The sequence below is a fragment of the Oreochromis niloticus genome, linkage group LG18 (genome assembly GCF_001858045.2).
Source record: "Oreochromis niloticus isolate F11D_XX linkage group LG18, O_niloticus_UMD_NMBU, whole genome shotgun sequence".
Taxonomy (NCBI): domain Eukaryota; kingdom Metazoa; phylum Chordata; class Actinopteri; order Cichliformes; family Cichlidae; genus Oreochromis; species Oreochromis niloticus.
Window position 1 is genome coordinate 661,396 of NC_031982.2, and position 19,222 is coordinate 680,617.

At 41.7% G+C, this 19,222-nt stretch overlaps 1 protein-coding gene across 1 annotated transcript in view; it reads left to right on the forward strand.

The window, feature by feature from the left end:
• si:ch211-207d6.2 (sickle tail protein) overlaps positions 1-19,222 on the forward strand; it is a 73,772-nt gene that overhangs the window by 35,429 nt on the left and 19,121 nt on the right. Inside the window, exons 7-15 of the mRNA XM_013266811.3 lie at positions 700-1,020; positions 2,175-2,270; positions 2,506-2,543; positions 2,636-2,805; positions 4,411-4,586; positions 8,705-8,841; positions 9,627-9,774; positions 9,847-10,165; positions 12,966-13,088. Of these exons, the coding sequence (XP_013122265.1) occupies positions 700-1,020; positions 2,175-2,270; positions 2,506-2,543; positions 2,636-2,805; positions 4,411-4,586; positions 8,705-8,841; positions 9,627-9,774; positions 9,847-10,165; positions 12,966-13,088 (1,528 nt within the window). The remainder of the gene's footprint in view (positions 1-699; positions 1,021-2,174; positions 2,271-2,505; positions 2,544-2,635; positions 2,806-4,410; positions 4,587-8,704; positions 8,842-9,626; positions 9,775-9,846; positions 10,166-12,965; positions 13,089-19,222) is intronic.

Genomic DNA, 19,222 nt, shown 5'->3' on the forward strand with positions numbered 1-19,222 from the left:
AAGGATTCAAGGCTATTGATTCATTTAAACTAACATAATTATTCTGCTCTAACCAGGTTTCTTTAAAGCAAACTAAATCAATATGTTCATCAATTATTAATTTATGTACTAACAGGGACTCAGAAGGGAGAGACATAATGTTTAATAATCCACAATTTGGTGCAGTTGTGTATACTAAATCGTTCTTTGTAAAAAAAAAATTGTTTGTTTAAATTGCTTTTGTCTAAATTGCTTTTGTCATGTAAAAAAACATCAGTGGTCTAGAGTTCCATGTAAGCTCTTTCCCCCAGACCATCCTGTAGAAAGCCTGTGAAGGTAGCTGAAGCTTCAACTTGCTTGGCAGTAGTCAAGAAACCTAAAGGATTTAGAGTTAGTTAGAGAAGTAGGCAAAAATTCCTCCTGAGATGTGTGCAAACCTGGTGACCAACTACAAGATTAGGAACAAATATTTATTTCAATCAATGACATGAAAATCAATTGATGACTTGTAATAACTAACTATGTAATGGGTTTTTTCTAGATTTTGTGATTGCTATTATATCCATCTCTATTATAATGAAAACTACGATAGAAATTAGAGACTGTGATAAATAGATGAAAAATCAATTAATCAGTTTATCAAAGGACCATATTGTATGTGGGTTTAACACTGCTGTACATACATTCATTTTCTATTCCATCTGCTTTTCCTTTCTCTAGGCGGAAGAGTAGGAGGTATGCTGGCGGTCAGCTTCCCCCAATGGGAACCAAAATCCTGCCTAGTTCCCCTCACAGACTCAGTGAAGTCAGGATGTTTGATGGTGGACAAATCATCGGAGGTGTGGGCCTAGTGTCTCCTGAGAAGAAGTCACTGATTCGCCGGTCCCTGGGGCAGGACTATAACAGTGCTACACTAGAGATTATAAGCAGTAGCAGAGGAAGTGGATCCTCATCCTCCACCTCATCTGTTTTTGCTGACAGTCCTGTCGGACAAACTAAGAGACTGTTTCAGGGCCATATGAATGCCAGCAATGCTCAAAGGTGAGCTGATAGCCAGAGTAATTGTCTTGTTGCATTGCAGCCTATGACAAAACCACAGGAAACAGATTTTCCTCTTATTTCAAGCAAAAATATCTTGTATTAAGTGAAAAAATCTGCCAATGGAACGGTGAAAATTTTCTAGTTTCAAGATCCACAGTCTAAAAACAAGTTAATATATCTTACTGAGATGTTACTCTTTAGCTGGTTTTGTCCTATTTTAAGTGTGGTGAGATTATTTTGACTAGAAATAAGACAAATATACTTGCTAAGATTTTGAGTTTTTGCAGTGTGGGTTCAGTTATTTTCCATGTTTAGCCAGTTGCATCACAAAAATAGTCCTTATATTACACTCAGTGAATGCTTATAGTGATAGATTATTCCAGTAGCTGATAATCAGCCCAGATATACTCTGCTACAAGAACAAAACATGACATGTTGCCCTTTTTGAATTAAATACACAACTAACGACTTATCTCACATTTGTCCTATGAGATATTTCTGTTACTAGGTCAAAATTACGTGGTAGAAGTTTGAAAATCTGACACTCAGTAACTGCAAAATATCACACAGTGATGATATCTGCAAATTAAAAAAACAGGCCTCTTGAGATTTGCTTTGAATGCTCGGAGTAGAAATGTGTTATAAAAGTAAAACTCCATTAACAAAAGTTGTGCTTGGTTCAGCTGGACTCTTCCAAAACTGACCCCACTTAAGTCACAAAATGCATAAAATTATTAACCTTATTTTGTCCTTCAAGGCTTTTTCAAGTATGATCAGTAGGTAGCACAAGGAGCTCAGATTCATAGCTAAACTAAGTGTCAATGGGGAAGTGACCAGTGAGGAAGTGGGGAGAGGAGTTGTTTTTAAGATTAAGCTTCAACTGTTCCTTTGATAAAGTGTATGGTTACGGCTGATCATCTGAACCCTTCTTCCTCCTGATGATGTAGACTCAGGGTGAAGTACCAGGATGCTCTCAAAATTTCTCATCCACTAATATTGGAGTGTATTTCCCTTCCAATATAAAGAATCATGAGACCAATGGTTGGGAAATGGTGCTTAAATGAAATTATGACAGTTACATGGTGGCAAGCTGTTCTCATGGTTCATATAAGTGTTATGCGAAGGATAATAATGTATGTATTCCTATATATCAGTGAGAGAATCAAAGCCATGGAGGAGCAGATAGCCAGTCTAACAGGGCTAGTGCACCACGCTTTGTCCATAGGACCAGGAGACAAGGATGCTGTCAGGTCTGTAACATCTACTGATATTAACAATTACTATATTAATTATTTTATTATGTTTGTTGTTGGTAGTATTTAAAATAACAATTTGCATAAAACAAGAATTCATTTAATCAAATATAATATTAGTTTGACTAACAGATCTTTACCTCATAAAGTAAGATTAATTCTGTATACGGTGTAAACCTGAGTTAAAACAGTCATTTTAAGTCTTTTGTCTGTCTTACTCTGTGTTTTTTAGTGAGAGTCCAGAATGCAACCTTATAAACAACAGACTTGGTGAGAGGTTTCTTAAATGTACATATTGCCACTATGAGTGTATCTCATGGTGTGAAAATTACAAAAAAAAAAACTATTTCTTTGACCTTCAGGAGTATCATCTGAGCCTCAGAATCCTGCTGCTTTGACTGACAGCTTTACCTCCATCCATCCAGCTCCTCGGGCCCCTGCTTCTGACAGCAGAATGCAACAGCGTTTAGTGTCAGCCAAGAGGAATGTGTGTGAGCTGCGATTCCAGTTGAACCAACTCAGACAGTTACAGGTACTCAACTCTGCTCACTATTTACAGTTAATGCAACACAAGTAATACTGTTATTAATAATAGTAGTAAATATTGACGTGCACTTTTAAACTACTTATGTTGTCTTACTGACAACTCAAAGTGCTCCAAGCCAAATCAATTCACTTCAATTTAGTTTTATTTATGTAGCGCCAAATCATAACGATAGTTGCCTTAAGGTGCTGTACATACAGAGAAATCAGAGAAAACCTCAACAATCAGATACACCCCCCCCTCCCCATGAGCATGTGCTTTGGTGACAATTTGACATCGAAGGACATGTCCTGGTCAAAAAGGAATCCAAGATTCCTCACAGTGTTACCGGACGCCAAGGTAATGCCATCCAGAGTAAGCATCTGGTTAGATACCATATTTGTAAGATTTTTGGGGCTGTGTATAATAAGCTCAGTTTTATCTGAATTTACAAACAGGAAATTGGAGGACATCCAGGTCTTTGTCTTTAAGACATTCCTGCAGTTTAACTAATTGATGTCTGTTATCTGGCTTCATGGATAGATAGAGTTGGGTGTCATCTGCATAGCAAATGACTGAAACTGTATGCTATGATTGATGATACTGCCTAAGGGAAGCATGTATAATGTAAACCAAATTGGTCCTAACACGGACCCCTGTGGAACTCCATAATTAATACCTACAGAATGCTCTAATTGCTATAATAAAATATTATGGACAACAGTATCAAACTGTTGAGTGGGTGGGATTACATCAGGGATCAGCTCTGAGCCCCTTCTTGTTTGCAGTGCTGATGGACAGGCTGACAGATGAGTTTAGACAGAGTCTCTGTGGACTATGATGTTTACAGATGACACTGTGATCTGTAGTGAGAGCAGAGAGCAGTGGAAGACAGCCTGGAGAGGTGGAGGTAGGCACTGGAGAGAACAGGAATGTAAGAAGCAAGACAGAATATAATGTATGTGTGAATACGAGGAAGACAGGTGTAACAATGAAGATGCAAGGAGTAGAGGTAGTCAGGGTTTAAATACCTGGGGGCAATCATCCAAAGCAACAGACACAAGAGACCTGAAGAAGAGTGCAGCCAGGGTGGTGTGAGCGTCAGGGATGATTTGTGACAGAAGGAAAGCAGCAAGACTGAAAGGGAAGGTTTATAGGATGGTAGTGAGACCTGCTGGGACTTATGGTTTGTATGGTGGCAATAATTTGCTGCCACTTTAGGTTGGAGTAAAAGTTAGAGATGTGCAAAGGAGGGGTAAACAACATATTGGGCAAAGAATTCTGAGTATGCAGCTACCCAGCAGGAGGACAAGGAGAAGACCTCATGGATATAGTGAAGAAGGACATGCAGAGGGTAGGTGTCACAGTGGAGGATGCTTGTGAGGGTTGGACGGTGAGATCGAGGTAAATTATCACTTGTTGTGATCCCTGAAGAGAGCAGTCGAAAGGAGAAGATGATCTTATGCTGGGCCTTGCTGCAATACCTCAGTTCATCATTTGCCTAAAACAAGCTATTATAGATTAAGTGTTATGCTGAAATGGCCATATTACCAATATTTGCTCTGAAAACCCCAAAACATTTTCTTGATTCCTGACTTGCTGGATGTTTTTCAGTTATCAAACCAGGAGACTGTGAGTTCTACGCTGCAGATGGCAGGCCACGAGCTAGTGGTGTTGATGTGTGATCGGCTGGCTCAATTTGAGGAGGCAGCATTCAGACAGAGAGCTGAATTGGAAGAGGAGAGGACCCTCTACCTTGCTGAAGAGGAGAGAATACTCACACAGCTTAGGTAAGAATATGAATTTAAGAATTCAAGAATTTTTTAAAATACTAATCTTTTGAAGGAGTAGCCAATAACCACACTGTGCTTGTCATCAGACATATTGTAATGGTCTGTTCTGACAGACAATCCAATATGATAAGATCATTTGTAACCTTCACTAATGCTGTTTCTGTACTGTGATGATTTCTGAAACCTGAGTTAACTTTTCAAATAAATTGTTCCTCTGCAGATGATCAGTTAGCTGTTTCACAACTTACTCTTTCAAGAATTTCTGAGAAAAAAAAAGGCTTGAAACTGGCTTAAAATTAAATAAGACAGCTGGGTTTAACTAAAGGCTTTTAAAATGATCTAGTTTTTCCTCGATCATTGGCAAATAGTGATGTTCTAGCTTTACGAAGTCCTTTTTAAAATAAAGAAACAAGCAGTTTTGCAGCCTATATGAAGATCTGTTAACATAGTGAGACACCATTTCCTCTCCACCTTCTGAGTTAACTGCTGCAAGGCATGCATCTGTGAGTTATGTGAGCTATTTGTGAGGCTTTCTTTTTCATAGGAGCCACAGTATCCAGTGGATAGGATCCATCCAGGGATGTAACACTATTAATAACTAAGGACACCCCATGAATCAATAGCTTGTAGAACCACATTTCACAGCATTAACTTGTAGAAATTTTCCCCCTCTCTTTACAGCATTGTTGAAGTTTGTCAAGGTCTATGCTCAGCTGTCTGAATGGCCCGCCACAGCATTTCAGTCAGGTTGAGGTCTGCACTTTGGACCACTGCAGCACCTTGATTCTTTTCTTTTTTAGCCATTATTATAGATAAAAGCTCTTGTAGATTTCCTTGTTGTCTTGTTGATGACCAAGTTTGATCCAAGCTTTAGCTGTAAGATAGATGGCCTCACATGTGACTCTAGAATACTGAACAGGTGAACAGAGGAGTTCATAGATGCCCAAATTTTCATCCTTCCACCACCGTTCTGATGGTTGGTGTTAGGTGTTTGTGCTGGTATGCTGTATTAGGGGGTTTTTTTTCCAAACGTTGTGCTGTGCATTATGGATAAACATCACTTTGGTGTCATATCTCTAAAGGAAATTGCTCTGGCAGTCTTGTGGTTTGCTCAGATGCCATTTTGCAATCCTAAGCATCAACATCTTGGTGGTTTTAATCCAAACAAGTGAGGAGTGGATCTAACGGAGAAACTGAGATACATAACTTGCTTTATTATCATGCTGGACTATAACTGGGATAATCATTTACAAAATTAACATTATGTTCAATTGAAATTTATCTAGTGCAATTTTACAATGAAACTCGAAACTAGCAACTGAAACCATAAACTTATCTGTAAAATATTTGTTGAGGTCATAACTGCTGCTGAAGGTTCAATTTCCCATAGATTTCTTTTTGCAACCAAAGGAATCATATCCTCTGATGTTACTCAACTTCACTGTTGGCCGACAGAGCCACCCCACTCCCAGTGAAAGCTTTTACTGCAACTCCAAAAGTCCTACCTTTGTTTGAACCCATGTCTAGCCCTTGTCCAACCTTGTTTTGTTTAGATCTGTTCCCTTCCAGCTGTTATATAAAAGGGTAGTTATGTGTAGTGTCTTTACATCAGGCTTTAAGAGTTGCTGACCTGAATAGATGCTGATGTCAAGATGTCAGCTGTCCTCTTTCATTTAAAGTTAAAGCACTGATTGACCATGATTTAGTCCTTTCAACATTCACAGACATGGTCTGACATCATGACCCTTTATAGTGTAAAATGCAGCTGAAGTCAAATCATTGGTGGCATGCATGGCATGACATATTAACATTTGTAGGCCTAATGTTAAAAAGCAATTGTTAAAAATAGAGGAGTGGGGTGGGAAGTGATTTGATTTGGTATGGCATGGTCTTCCAAACACATCATAATTCATTCACATAATAACATGCTACACATTAACTTCTTTTTTCAACGTACTCTGCTAACATGGGTTGGCATTTATGAAGGTTCATGAGTAGGAGTTTCTGAATAACTGGGACACAGTTATGTTTCTCTATGCGCATTCAAACACACGTTTAACCAAATACCAACATATCAAGCCAGCCTAGTCTCTTAAGCCCTAAGGTTCTTTCTGAGGTTCCTGCTCTTGTTATCAAATTAAAGCTCACACTTGGGAGACTTCATCAGAGGTGGAAATATTAGAGGAGATGTTACTATGTCAAAGTAGCTGAGGCTGGAACATAGAACAAAAGGAATACTTTTTTCCTTGCCTAATTTATTTTGGAATTTTATTGCATATAACCATTTTGAAAATATGCTTTAGTGGATAGTAAACTCCAGAAACCAATCAACATATAGTCCTGATCAAAAGTTTAAGACCACTTGAAAAATGGGCAAAAATCATATTTTGCATGGTTGGATCTTAACAGGATTCCAAGTAGAGCTTCAACATGCAACAAGAAGAAACTGGAGTGAGACAAAACATTTTTGAGCATGGAATTTATTGAAAACAACACTTAAACTGAAACAGGCTGTTACGTTCCCCTGAGAGGTCTAGGCGGTGAGGGGGAAGTAACAAAAAGTGTCCGGGTCAGAAAAAGGAGTCAAGGAGGCAAAAGGGTTAAATTAAGGAGTTTTGTTAAAGTAGCTCAACTAAAAGAGACGGACAAGCCGCTATCACCGTTTAAAGAAACAAACAAAACTCAAGCGTTGGTCAATAAAGTAAAAAGCTCACTAGCTGCAAACACCACAAACACTCAGCTCACTAGCTGCAAACACCACAAACACTCAGCTCACTAGCTGTAACCACTCACATGGCACTCTGGCCCAGAGCTCACCTTTCCCTGGGCTTAAATACTTTTAATTACTGACGAGAGTCAGCTGTGTAAAAGGGAAAGGTGGCACCTCAGGCAGAAGTGATTGAAGGACAGTCCCACACAGGCACCTTCAGGAGGAGGCCCTGCTAGGGCCATAACACAGGCTGTTTTACGGCTGATCAAAAGTTTAGGACCACACGCCTTTAAAAGGCCAAATCTGTGGCAAAAATGTGGATTCATTGTCATTTTTTGTCAGGTAGTCACACTTTCATGATGTTCTGATGACAAAGGCAACGTGAACGTGGTCGAGTTGTTGAACTGCATAAGCAGGGTCTCTCACAGCGCGTCATCACTGCTGATGTGGGACACAGTGAGACAGTCATTCAATCTGTGAGGATCCCTGCCAGTTGGTCTGCGCAGCCTTTAACCACAGCCATAAGGTTTTGGGTTAGGATAAACACGTTTGGCTTCTGTTGCTGTCACATCTACACAACACTTAATGTAGAAAGGGACAGACTGACTGAAGGTCTCCAGGTCCCGTTGTTCAAAGATGGACCAGGCTGTTATATCAAAACAGTCCTGTAGTCGGAGGAGAGCACCATCTAGCCATGTTTTAATAACCCAAGTGCTGTTTGCTGCAGGGGATGTAGGCAGGGATGAGGAGCAGTGAGAGGTGGTCAGATTATGTCAGGTGGGGGTGTTGTGTCGCTCTGTAGACCTGCTTGATGTTGCTGTAGCTCTATAAGCCTGCTTGATGTTGCTCACTTAGCTCTGGTTATTATATTATGTATATTTATATATTTATGTGCATAGTGTCTATGCATTTATTGCTCCTGCACTTGAGGTTAGAGGCTAACTGCATATGTACTTTTATATTACTTGTAAGCTCTGCAATGAAATTGAAGTTCAATCTAATCTAATCTAATCTTGCAGCACCCAAGCTTTTATATGTACATCACTTTTGATGATGGTTTATGTGTTACAAATATGTAGATGTTGTCAGGCTGGTCTCTCTGGTAAAGTGCTGGCAAGCTACAAGATGCCGTGTCAGAACATTCCAGTCAATTGAACATTTTATACAGCAGACTTTTAGGTGCAGCAGTTTTCAAGTTATTCACAAAAAGAATTAACGTAATAATCACTGATCCAGATCTCTATTATCTTTATATTAGGGCCACACACAGGACCATTGACTGTGACTCCTTAAATCTGCTCTCTGCTGCCATCTTGTGTCTACAGCAGGCTGTCACACAGTTGACTATGCTGCCTGTGACTGTTGACGCCATATGTTTCTGTCTTCTGTGTTCTTTACTTTGCAGTGAACTGGAGGACTATGTGGACCATTTGCAAAGAAGCTCCATTACCGGTACAAGCCAGCTGAGTGTAACTCTGAGAGACATAGAGGAAGGAGCGATGAGCCTGCGGGGGGTCGGGGAAACTCTGGCCATTCTCAAAGGTTAGTGGGTTTAGGGGCAGGGGTCAGCAACCTGCAGTGCATGCGGCTCTTTCATCCTTATACTGCGGCTCCGTGTGGCTTGGGAAAATAAATTATATGTATTTAATTGAGGTGTACTTTATTTGTGTTAGTTATTTTTTAAATTGTAGTTCTAAATTGGAAGATTATTGTGATCTTGAAATATTAAAATTAAATTATATTTTATTATTTTTCGGCACTCAAAACAAGCATCACGCTTGCGGAAGCCGGAGAAAAGTAAGAAAAGAAAAATATCTGAAGAAATAGAATATTTAATGATACCTGGGCAGATTCATTCTGGCCTACCAGTATGCCAATTTGTGGAGAGAGACTGGCTAACAATAAAAGCTCAAATGTCGCAAGACATTTCCAAATTAAACACACAACCTTTGCTGAAGAATATCCAGAGGAAGAAGAGAGAAAAAAGCTGTTTCGGAACTGATGCGGAAGGCTGATCTGAGGAAAAATCAATTCAAGAAGTGGATGATCATATCATTTTATTGGCCAACATGTAATAGGATGCATTAGATCTGTATTTTGATATATGAATGGTTTGGTCATATAATGTTCTAATAAATTTTATAGTGATTTTAATGATTAATTAATTAATTGAAAACACAAAGACTAAATTTTAGTAGTGTAACAAATTCAATCAATCACCTCTGGGAGTTATTGAAATAATGAAATAAATAATTAACCTGATATGTCATGTAGAATTTGGTAGTGTACACAGAGTAAAGTTCCCTTCCATGTTTGATATCTTCCAGGTGAGTTTCCAGAGCTGCAGATGAAGATGCGCTTGGTGTTGAGGCAGGAGGTAGAGGCAATGCGTTTCCTGAAGGAGGAGCCTCTTAAGATGGACTCGATGTTAAAGAGGGTCAAAGCCCTGACTGACACCCTCAGCTCTCTCCGCAGGTACTCAGTACTTTCACTCAGAGTTAAAACTGCTCAAGAAAACGCTCTTGAAAATGCTCCTTTTTTCACCAGGTGTGTGTCAGAGTCAGTCCCATCACCCAGATCAATCCAATTAGAGCCGGTAGAAGCTGTTGAACTGGGCAACAGACCAGCAAAGACCCAGAGTCTTCAGAACTCCCCAAAACCCCAACCTCGGTCCTCAGTCAGGCTGCCTCAGCTCACTCCTTCTCTCTCTGGGAGCCAGGCTGAGACCAGCTTGGTGGGCTTGCCGTCTGCGATTGTGGCCCACGGAACGAAGAGCACAGCACCTTCTGTGGTCCAGACCTCCCAAAATTCCCCCGGTCTCCCTCTGAAACCCATCCCCGGACGGCACTCACCCACTGTGGCTAAGGTACCATATGGATAATAGTTCTTGTGCTGAATAACTGATCACTTCCACCTCTTCTTAAAGTCATTAAAGAACTCTTTAATGACTTTCAAAAGAGTTCTTTTTACTGATGGGATGAAGGGGGCTTTCATATAGAGCTGGGCGATAGAACGATAACAATATGTATTGCGAAATAACTTTTTCTCGATAGAAAAATTTAACTATTGCGATAGGCCTCATCTCTCTTGTCCTCTTAAAAGAAAAAAAAAGAACAGCCAATCCAAATTAAGTAGCGCAGAGCCGAACCAATCACAGCCGCAACGTCACGTCATGTGACTTGTTACGTACAGCACAAGTGTCAAGGCGCACATGTGTATTTGTTTGGGAAGCAGCCAGCCGGGCTGCCCAGGTAATGGAGGAAATGAGTGTGCCGAATAGAGAAAAATCAACCGAGAGCGTGAGCGAAGGTTACTGAAGAAAAAACAGATGATGGTTCCAATGCTGGAGAGCTTGTCGAACGGAAGGGCCACAGAAGTTCCGTAGTGTGAAGGTATTTCGGCTATTTCAAGTCTGACAAAAAATAGAGTAGCGCGCACTGTAAATTGTGCCGAAGGCAAGTCTGGAAATACAATAAACCGGTGCATGCTCAATCTCTGACTGAAAGCGCTAATTCGTCATTCGGCTTTTGTCAGACTAAAGCAGTGGTTCCCAAACTTTTTTTGCCAGGCCCCCCTTTGTTTTACAAGAAAAATGTTCGCGCCCCCCCACCACACAAACACATCCTCCAAACACACACACCCATATTTTGCTCCATTGCGGTTTATTTCACACATCAAACATTTAGTAAAAAATTAAGCAAATACAAGTAAATGGCAATAACTACTAACTCTTTTACGCTGCGTCCACACCTACACGTGTATTTTTGAAAACGCAGCTGTTTCTATGCGTTTGGGTCTTTCGTCCACACGTAAACGGCGTTGCGATTCACCGAAAACGGAGATTATTTAAAACTCCTTTTTTGCATTTACGTGTGGACGAGGATTACAGAGTTCGTCACGCAACGTCAAAGGTATGTGCCTCTTTTCACGTCACGCTGTGCGCCACGTTATTGTTTACATGAGATGAATTGCAGAATGGCAGATAGAGACAAAATACTGTTACTGTTAATCTGACCTGAATCTTCAGGTTTTACACGCAGTTACTGTCCCTCCATTTAGAAAGGCAGAGGCATCACAGTGTGATTATTTTACATATAGTTGGGTTTTTTTCTGTGTAATAATATTCAACATTGCTGTCAATACATTTTTCAAAAAATGCCTCTCTGTGCAAAATGGGTTCAAAAACATAAACAGCTGTGGGATACTGTTAGTCCGTGATTTGAACCGGGGGAACAAATCGTGGCAGGATCAGCTTGATATTATTTGTATCCCACTGTAACTTTACTGCATAAAGAGCTAACATGTCCAAAATGTCAGGAGTAGTTAGTTATTACAAGAAGTGTTTGTGAACTAAAAATCAAGAACGTGGGATCCTGTTTGTCTGTGATTTGGAGAGCCCAGCGCTGCTCCCAACGCAGGGAAAACTAATTCTGCAGGGCAGACCTACCTTGGCACTTGTGCAGGTGAAGCCAAAGGGAAGATATGCTTCACCATATTTTCTAGTCTTTGGCTTGGAAGGAAGTTGGTTTGGAAACATATTTGGCGATGCTTCATCTCCTGCTTTGCGTTTGTGTGGGAGCCCCGTCAAAAACCTGTCCATTATGCTAGCAGTGTTCAAGCTTTCTTTTTTTTTTTTTCTTTTCATACCGTGCCCCCCCTGCAATGGCCCCACACTTTGGGAACCTCTGGACTAAAGTAACTGTTAAAACTGTTTGAAAAGCTAAGCTATACAACAAGGAGAGATGGAGAATTTCCTTTTAGTTCTCAGTTTATTTGGTATTGACAAAAGTTAGTCAATTTTGTCTGTTCTTCTGTAAAACAAACTAAGATTTATTTTTAGAATTAAAATTTTGTTTCTAAGTGGAATTGACAATTTAGTGGTCTGTTTTGTTTTTTCTGTTTTGAAACTTAAACTCTTTAGCAGCTGCCTTTTGTGTAGTTTACAATATTTGCCTTTATTTATCTGAAACTGAAGTCTTATGTTCCTTAAGTACATCTACCCTGTTGAACTTATTATGGGAAATAAATATTTAAATCAAAACAAGCTGCTGATTATTTCACATTTTACTTGTGAGCAACGGCACATTTAAATCTTACAAATATAGTTGTTTGGCTTATATCGTGATATATATCGTTATCGCCTGAAATGAAAAAAACATATCATGATATGAAAAAATCTTATATCGCCCAGCTCTACTTTCATATGAGTTGTACAATCTTGGGATTGATATTGTTATAGCACGTTGATCACAAACTACGCCACCATTGAACAACAACATAAAATTCAATGAGATAGTAAGACGAGTAAAACAGAGACATAAAATGATCTATATAACATATAAAACATACCTCGCTGGCTGACCCATGCTTAGAGGCAGAAATGAACACTTTAACTTCCGCTGACTTAAGTTGGCCTCTCCTGCTTCAACTTGCCATGTTCATACTTCAACATGGGCGTACATCTCACTCAGGTGCACCAGCGGAAACAACATGCAGTACAATAGTTCCTACATGAGAATTTCCAAAATAAATGACCTGATGACAAATAAAATATTCATAGTGCAAAAAAATATATTAACTAGAGGTATGACAGTAAAAACTGTAAAGCAGCAAAATGTGAACACCTCTTTTTGTTTGAATGTAAGACATGTTGTCATGTTGTGAAGGTGCATCCTCGCAGCAGAGAGGGCAGTCCCGCCCTGCAGAGGAGAACAGGTCTTCAGGAGTCTGACGAACTGGACCAACTTGCACCAACACCAGCAGAACACACCCACAGTGAGCGGACCATGGTAAGACACAAAGACACACAGGTTAGAGGTCAACACTAAACTCTCATTCACTTATACATAAACCTCTGGACAATAGGCTACAGAAATGTAAATATCAACAGTCTGTGTCACTTTGGCATCATTTATCATGTTATTGATTGAAAATGTTGCAGGAATCATTGTTGGCACATACCAAGGCTACTTGAGTTCTGTAAATTTAATCAAATCGAGAAATTTAAATTATATAAAGATTGGTTTCATCAGATTTCACTCACATGAATGCTTTTTGACTTTCTGCCAAAGATCTGGCAAAGCTGAACCAAGCTGGACATAAAACTTTGAGATCCCAACTCAACTGTGCCATATCCCAGCTCTGCCTCTCCAGCGTAAGTGCCCCGTCACCGGGGGTGCCGTAATGGCCGCCTGGTGAAGCTGGAAGTTTCTTTAAGGTGCTCTTTTACGCCCTGATCCAAAAAACACGGAGCGGTGCCTCGCTTCTCTATTTCTCTGCATTCACTGGAACCCTCCTCTGCTTGTCCCAGCTGGCTTGGAGTGAATTTGCAGAACCTGTGGCCTCTGTGTCGGGCTTCTAGGATGGCTAACAATGCAGATCCACCGCTTACTGTAAAGATTGGTCTAGTAAATGCTAGGTCCCTAGCAAACAAAATTTTTATTCTGAAGGCTCTCTTCACATCCTGAGGACTGGATTTTCTGTGCGTGTGTGAGACGTGGCTGAGCACTGTTGAATGTAGCATCTTCTATGAACTTCTACTTGACGATTGCTGCTATTTTAATTCCCTGCAGATGTTGGGCTGAGGAGGAAGAATAGCAATGATTTTTAAAAGTCATTTTAAATCTAAGCAGTTATCAACACCGTCATTCAGCAGCTTTGAACTGGCTGTTTGAGCTGGGCTGCTCTCACAGTGTTGTGCGTGGTGGTTTATCGTTGTAGTGGCGAATTTCTGTCCCAAGCCTTGAAAAAATAATTCTTCCACTTCTTAATGTGAGCTGTCCAGATTTATTTCTGACTCGTACATACAAACAAACAATGTCACAGTCAAAAAGCTATTTGCTGCTAACCTGCTACCACACATGTGCCGTAATGTCTGTCTTTCCAGACAAAAATTAAACACGCAGCATATATTCTCTGATAACATCTTATATAAACCAAACATGTAACATAATAACTCAAACAGTACCAAAAATATTTTTCTATGGATTGGCTCTTACAATTGTCCTCCAAAATACAATAAAGACTTTGTGAATGACTTCTTGGCATGCCAAAATATGATCGTGTTCTTCTTGTCGGGCATTTTAATATTCACGTGTGTTGCCCTGATATGCCCATGGCAAAGGGCTTTTTAAACCTTATCGATTTTTTAAATCTTGTGCAATGTGTGACCCGTCCCACACATGAACGTGGACACACACTTGATCTTGTTTTATCTCTTGTTTTTTCTGTTTTTAACGTAGAGATTTGTGATGCTGTGTTTTCTGACCTTAGTATTGTTATTTTTGAAGTTCCTCTTGCCTGTAGCAGCGCTGCTTCTTGGCGCTGTTGCATTTTTAACTCCTCCACTGTTGAGCAGCTTTCAGCAGTTTTTAACCCGAACTGTAAAATCCCAGAGTTTTTATGCAGCCAGACTGAGGAACTGAGCTCATGGTTTTATTCTGCCTGCCAGACTGCTTTGGACACTGTGGCTTCATTAAAAACCAGGCAGCCTAAAACTGGCTGAATGACACAACCCAAGCTGTCCGCGAGTGTTTTATCTATTATTCCTAACTAGTTACTGTATAGCACTTTGGTCCTATGCTGGCTATTTCAAAGTGCTTTATAAATAATGTTGGATTGAATTTGATTGGATTTGCCTTCTTTTTTTTCTTCCATGTGTTTATTGAGTTTTAAACTTAATCTTTTACAGTAACATCACCATTAAAAAAAACAAAACAAAACCGAACAGACAACAGAACAGAAGAAAACAGAAGAAAACAGACAACCCAGCTCAAGAATACAATTAAACAGACAAAAGAGGAGAGACTCTTTAATTATGAGATAAAGTTAGCAATACTCAATTCAATTCAATTTTATTTATACAGCGCCAAATCACAACAGTCGCCTCAAGGCGCTTTATAGTGTAAGGTAGACCCTACAATAATACATACACTCATAAAAATTAGTCATTGGATGAACTCAATTTGATTGATGGCAGGTTTTCCACATAATACATATGTTTTGGTTCAACCAAATCTACATACATCATGACAATTTAATTAAATTGAGTCCGTCGAACACAATTTTTTAAATATGTTTAAAAGGAAAAAAATTACATTAATAAGATGTGAAAGGTTTTGGTTGGTTCAACTCAATACAATGTCATTCATTTGAGCTAGATTGTCTTTTTTTTTTAAGTTCAACTAACTCATAATTTTGATTACCAGAAAACAAATTTAATTATTGAAACAATGACAAAGTGAATTTGTTTTTTCAACTCAATTTTATTCACATGAATTAACAGCAGAAACAGAATATTTTGTGAATAAACATACATGTCACATGGTCAAATTAACCTTAACAAAATCAAAGTGCTAACAAAAAAGCGCTGTCTTACATTTGAAATGAATATCAAATCTGAATAGGACACACCTTTGTATTCCTAGGCAAGACTGAAAACAAATCTTTCCCCTCAGTATAAAAGAAAATGTATGTTCTTGCTTTTTCAAACTGCAATTTGTAAAATCAGATTTCACTTAAGAATCATTGTGTATATTTACAGTGACACTTGCAGGTAGCTTTTCAGCAAATTCGCAATGATAACCTACTAAACATTACAATTCCCACCATAGTATGCCAGTCACTGAACATTTAAAAAAAACCAACAATACTTGAATACAAATATAATGTATATATAAAACATTTTCATTAAGAACATTTTTGTGTTCTTAATGAAACACAAAAATGTTAATACCAAATTAATTTGGTATTTTTTAATTACATTTATGAACAACTAACAAAATTTGTATGTGTTCTTTGAAAGAAGGACCTGAATCTGTTTTTTGAGTGTACAGAGAAAAACCCAACAATCATATGACCCCCTATGAGCAAGCACGTTGGTGACAGTGGGAAGGAAAAACTCCCTTTTAACAGGAAGAAACCTCCAGCAGAACCAGGCTCAGGGAGGGGCGGGGCCATCTGCTGTGATCTGTTGACATGAAAGAAGGAATACAAGATAAAAGACATGTTGTGGAAGAGAGCCAGAGATTAATAACAAGTATGATTCAATGCAGAGAGGCCTATTAACACATAGTGACACCCAGTGCATCATGGGATTCCCCCAGCAGCCTACACCTATTGCAGCATGACTAAGGGAGGATTCAGGGTCACCTGATCCAGCCCCGACTATATGCTTTAGCAAAAAGGAAATCTTGAAGCCTAGAGTGCCAGTGGCATGCTTACATTATACCAGGGCCCGTGAAAAGATAGCAGAAATATCCATGCCGGCATTTACCATAAAAGGGTCCCTGTCACGGTTCTGGGTCCGTTGGACCCAGTATTTTGAGTTTATTATGCTTTGGTTAATTTTGCATCTGGGATTGTTTTCTTGTTGTGGATATGATGTTGTCTATTGTTTGAGTTTCATGTATTATTTTCTGTCCGTCCCTCAGTGTCGAGTCCGCGTCCTTGTGTAGTGTTCTTGTTTCCTGTTTTATTGTGAAGGTCTTCGTCTCATGTAAGTGTGTTCAGTTTACCTCCCTTGTCTCGTCTCGTTAATTACTCCCAGCTGTGTATCCACCATGTCACATCCGTGTGTTTCCCTGCTGCCAACCATCATCTGTTTTCTGCTCGCTGTTATTCGTGTTCAGGTTTGTGTTCTTGTTCAGGGTCAGTAGTTTAGTTATCCCAGTATAGTTTAGTTCTCCGTTTACCATTTTGTCCATCTCTTTGTTGTGTTTAATAAACCACCCTCACACCTTTACAAGTGCCTGCGTTTGGATCCTCCTTTAATTCCCACACGGCTCATCTCACTCGCCGTGACAGTACGGACCAGCCAGCCATGGATCCAGTGGCATTCAGTCCACCCAGGGAGCTTCAGGAGGCCGTTATCAACTCTGCTTCTAAATTAATTAACCAGTGGTTAGAGCATGAGGGAAAAACGTCTCTCTACACTGTGGAAACCGACCTACAACACCTTATTTCCAGTTACCCCTGGTTATTGGACTCACTGCACCCGCTCGTACAGAATTTTGTTCTTTACAAGCTTCACCTTCACCCTCCCTCCGCTACCGCTCGCCCACTCGCTTCAATGGAGGACGTGCCGTCCGACCCGCCGGACGAGGAGTTACCCGGTCCGTCGGAGCCGTCTCCGAGAAGAAAGCGACGTTTGCGCCGCCGGCGCGGCACCCCACAGCCGGATGTAAGGACATGTAAGCAGTCGGCTGTGGTGAGTGAAAGGGACACTTTTCCTGCTGCGTCAGATTCAGTGACTGTGTTTTCTGGGGCTGTTTTTTGTGTGCCTTCTGACGTTAACAATGATTTTTCTGTCTCACCCATGGCCATTGCGCCTCAGACTGCCTTTGCCGAGCCCTTATTCAGGGTTAATGACTGTGTTCACACTGTTGTTTCTAAGCCTGGAATTACTGAGTTTAACACTATGAGTTTAGAGAATGAAAACGTTTGGGACTCTTTTTCATCTGCACTGGTCAATTCAGGGGACGCTGAAAACCTCACTGGACCAGTGCTTCCTGACCATGTTTTCCCATCCACACTTTCACCACAGTCTAATGTGGGGTCTGTTACACAGCTAGCAGTACAGCTAGCAGTTCAGTCAGCAGCCCAGCTGCCCTCAGTTCAGTCAGCAGCCCAGCTGCCCTCAGTTCAGTCAGCCACTCCACCACCTGTTACAACTCCGCTACTGGTAGCTCAGTTGCCACCAGTTCAGCAGGCTACCCACCTGTTCATTCAGTCACCATCCTCACCGTCTCATTCTAAGCAGGGAACACACTTCACCACAACATCTGCTGGTTCTCTTAAGCTGGCCACCTCTGTGACAGTTACTCCCTCTAGGGCCTCCCCAGAGGCTGGGTGTCGCTCACCAGCCAACTCTGGACCCCTGGAGGTCAAGACGCCAGCGCCAGCAGCTCCCCCGGAGAACTCACCAGAACAGTCTCGGCTCTCAGCACCCCCTGAGAGTTCAAGTGAGTTCGCCCGTCCGCTTCCGTCCTCTGCTGAGTGCATTGGGGAACACTTTCAGCCCTCTGAGGACTACATCCCACTGTTGCTGCCTGAGTCCAGCCACTGTGCTGCTCGGTTCCAGCCAGTATCCACACTGGCAGAGGTCTGCGTACCTGCTGCTTCAGTGTCTGTCTCAGCTGGAGGGCCCGAGGAGCCCGTCCAGCCTCAAGCCATGTCAGCTGGGGGGTCGGGAGAACCCAGCCAGCCCCAGGTCTCGTCAGCTGGGGGTTCAGGTGAACCCAGCCAGCCTCAAGTGTCGTCTGCTGGAGGGCCCGAGGAGCCCGTCCAGCCTCAAGCCACGTCTGCTGGAGGGCCCGAGGAGCCCGTCCAGCCTCAAGCCACGTCTGCTGGAGGGCCCGAGGAGTCCGTCCAGCCTCATGCCACGTCTGCTGGAGGGCCCTGGAGGACCCAGCCAGCACATCCTCATGTCAGCTGGCAGTCCGGGGAGGTCTGTTCAGCCGTCACCTGCTGAACTATCCCCCGCGACTTCTGCATCATCTCCTGCAGCATCACCGCCGCCGCCTGCAGCATCACCGCCGCCGCCTGCAGCATCACCGCCGCCGCCTGGTCCCGCAGCCGTCCCGCTGCCGCCTGGTCCGGCCCCGTGTCTTCATCCATGCCTGGTCCGGCCCCCGCTCCGCCTTCGTCCACGCCTGGTCCGGCCCCCGCTCCGCCTTCGTCTGGTCCGGCCCCCGCTCCGCCTTCGTCTGGTCCGGCTTCTGCTCCGCCTTCGTCTGGTCCAGCCTCATCGGACTCGTCCACGCCTGGCCCAGCTTCAGCTTCGCCTTTGCCTGGTCCTGGCACGCCTGGTCCTGCCTCGTCCACGTCTGGGCCTGCCTCATCTGGTCCTGCGGTTGCCACATCGCCATGGGACCCAGCTCGTCCTGTTCCGCCTCGTCTCTGCCGGCCGCTTTCCAGGCCTCTA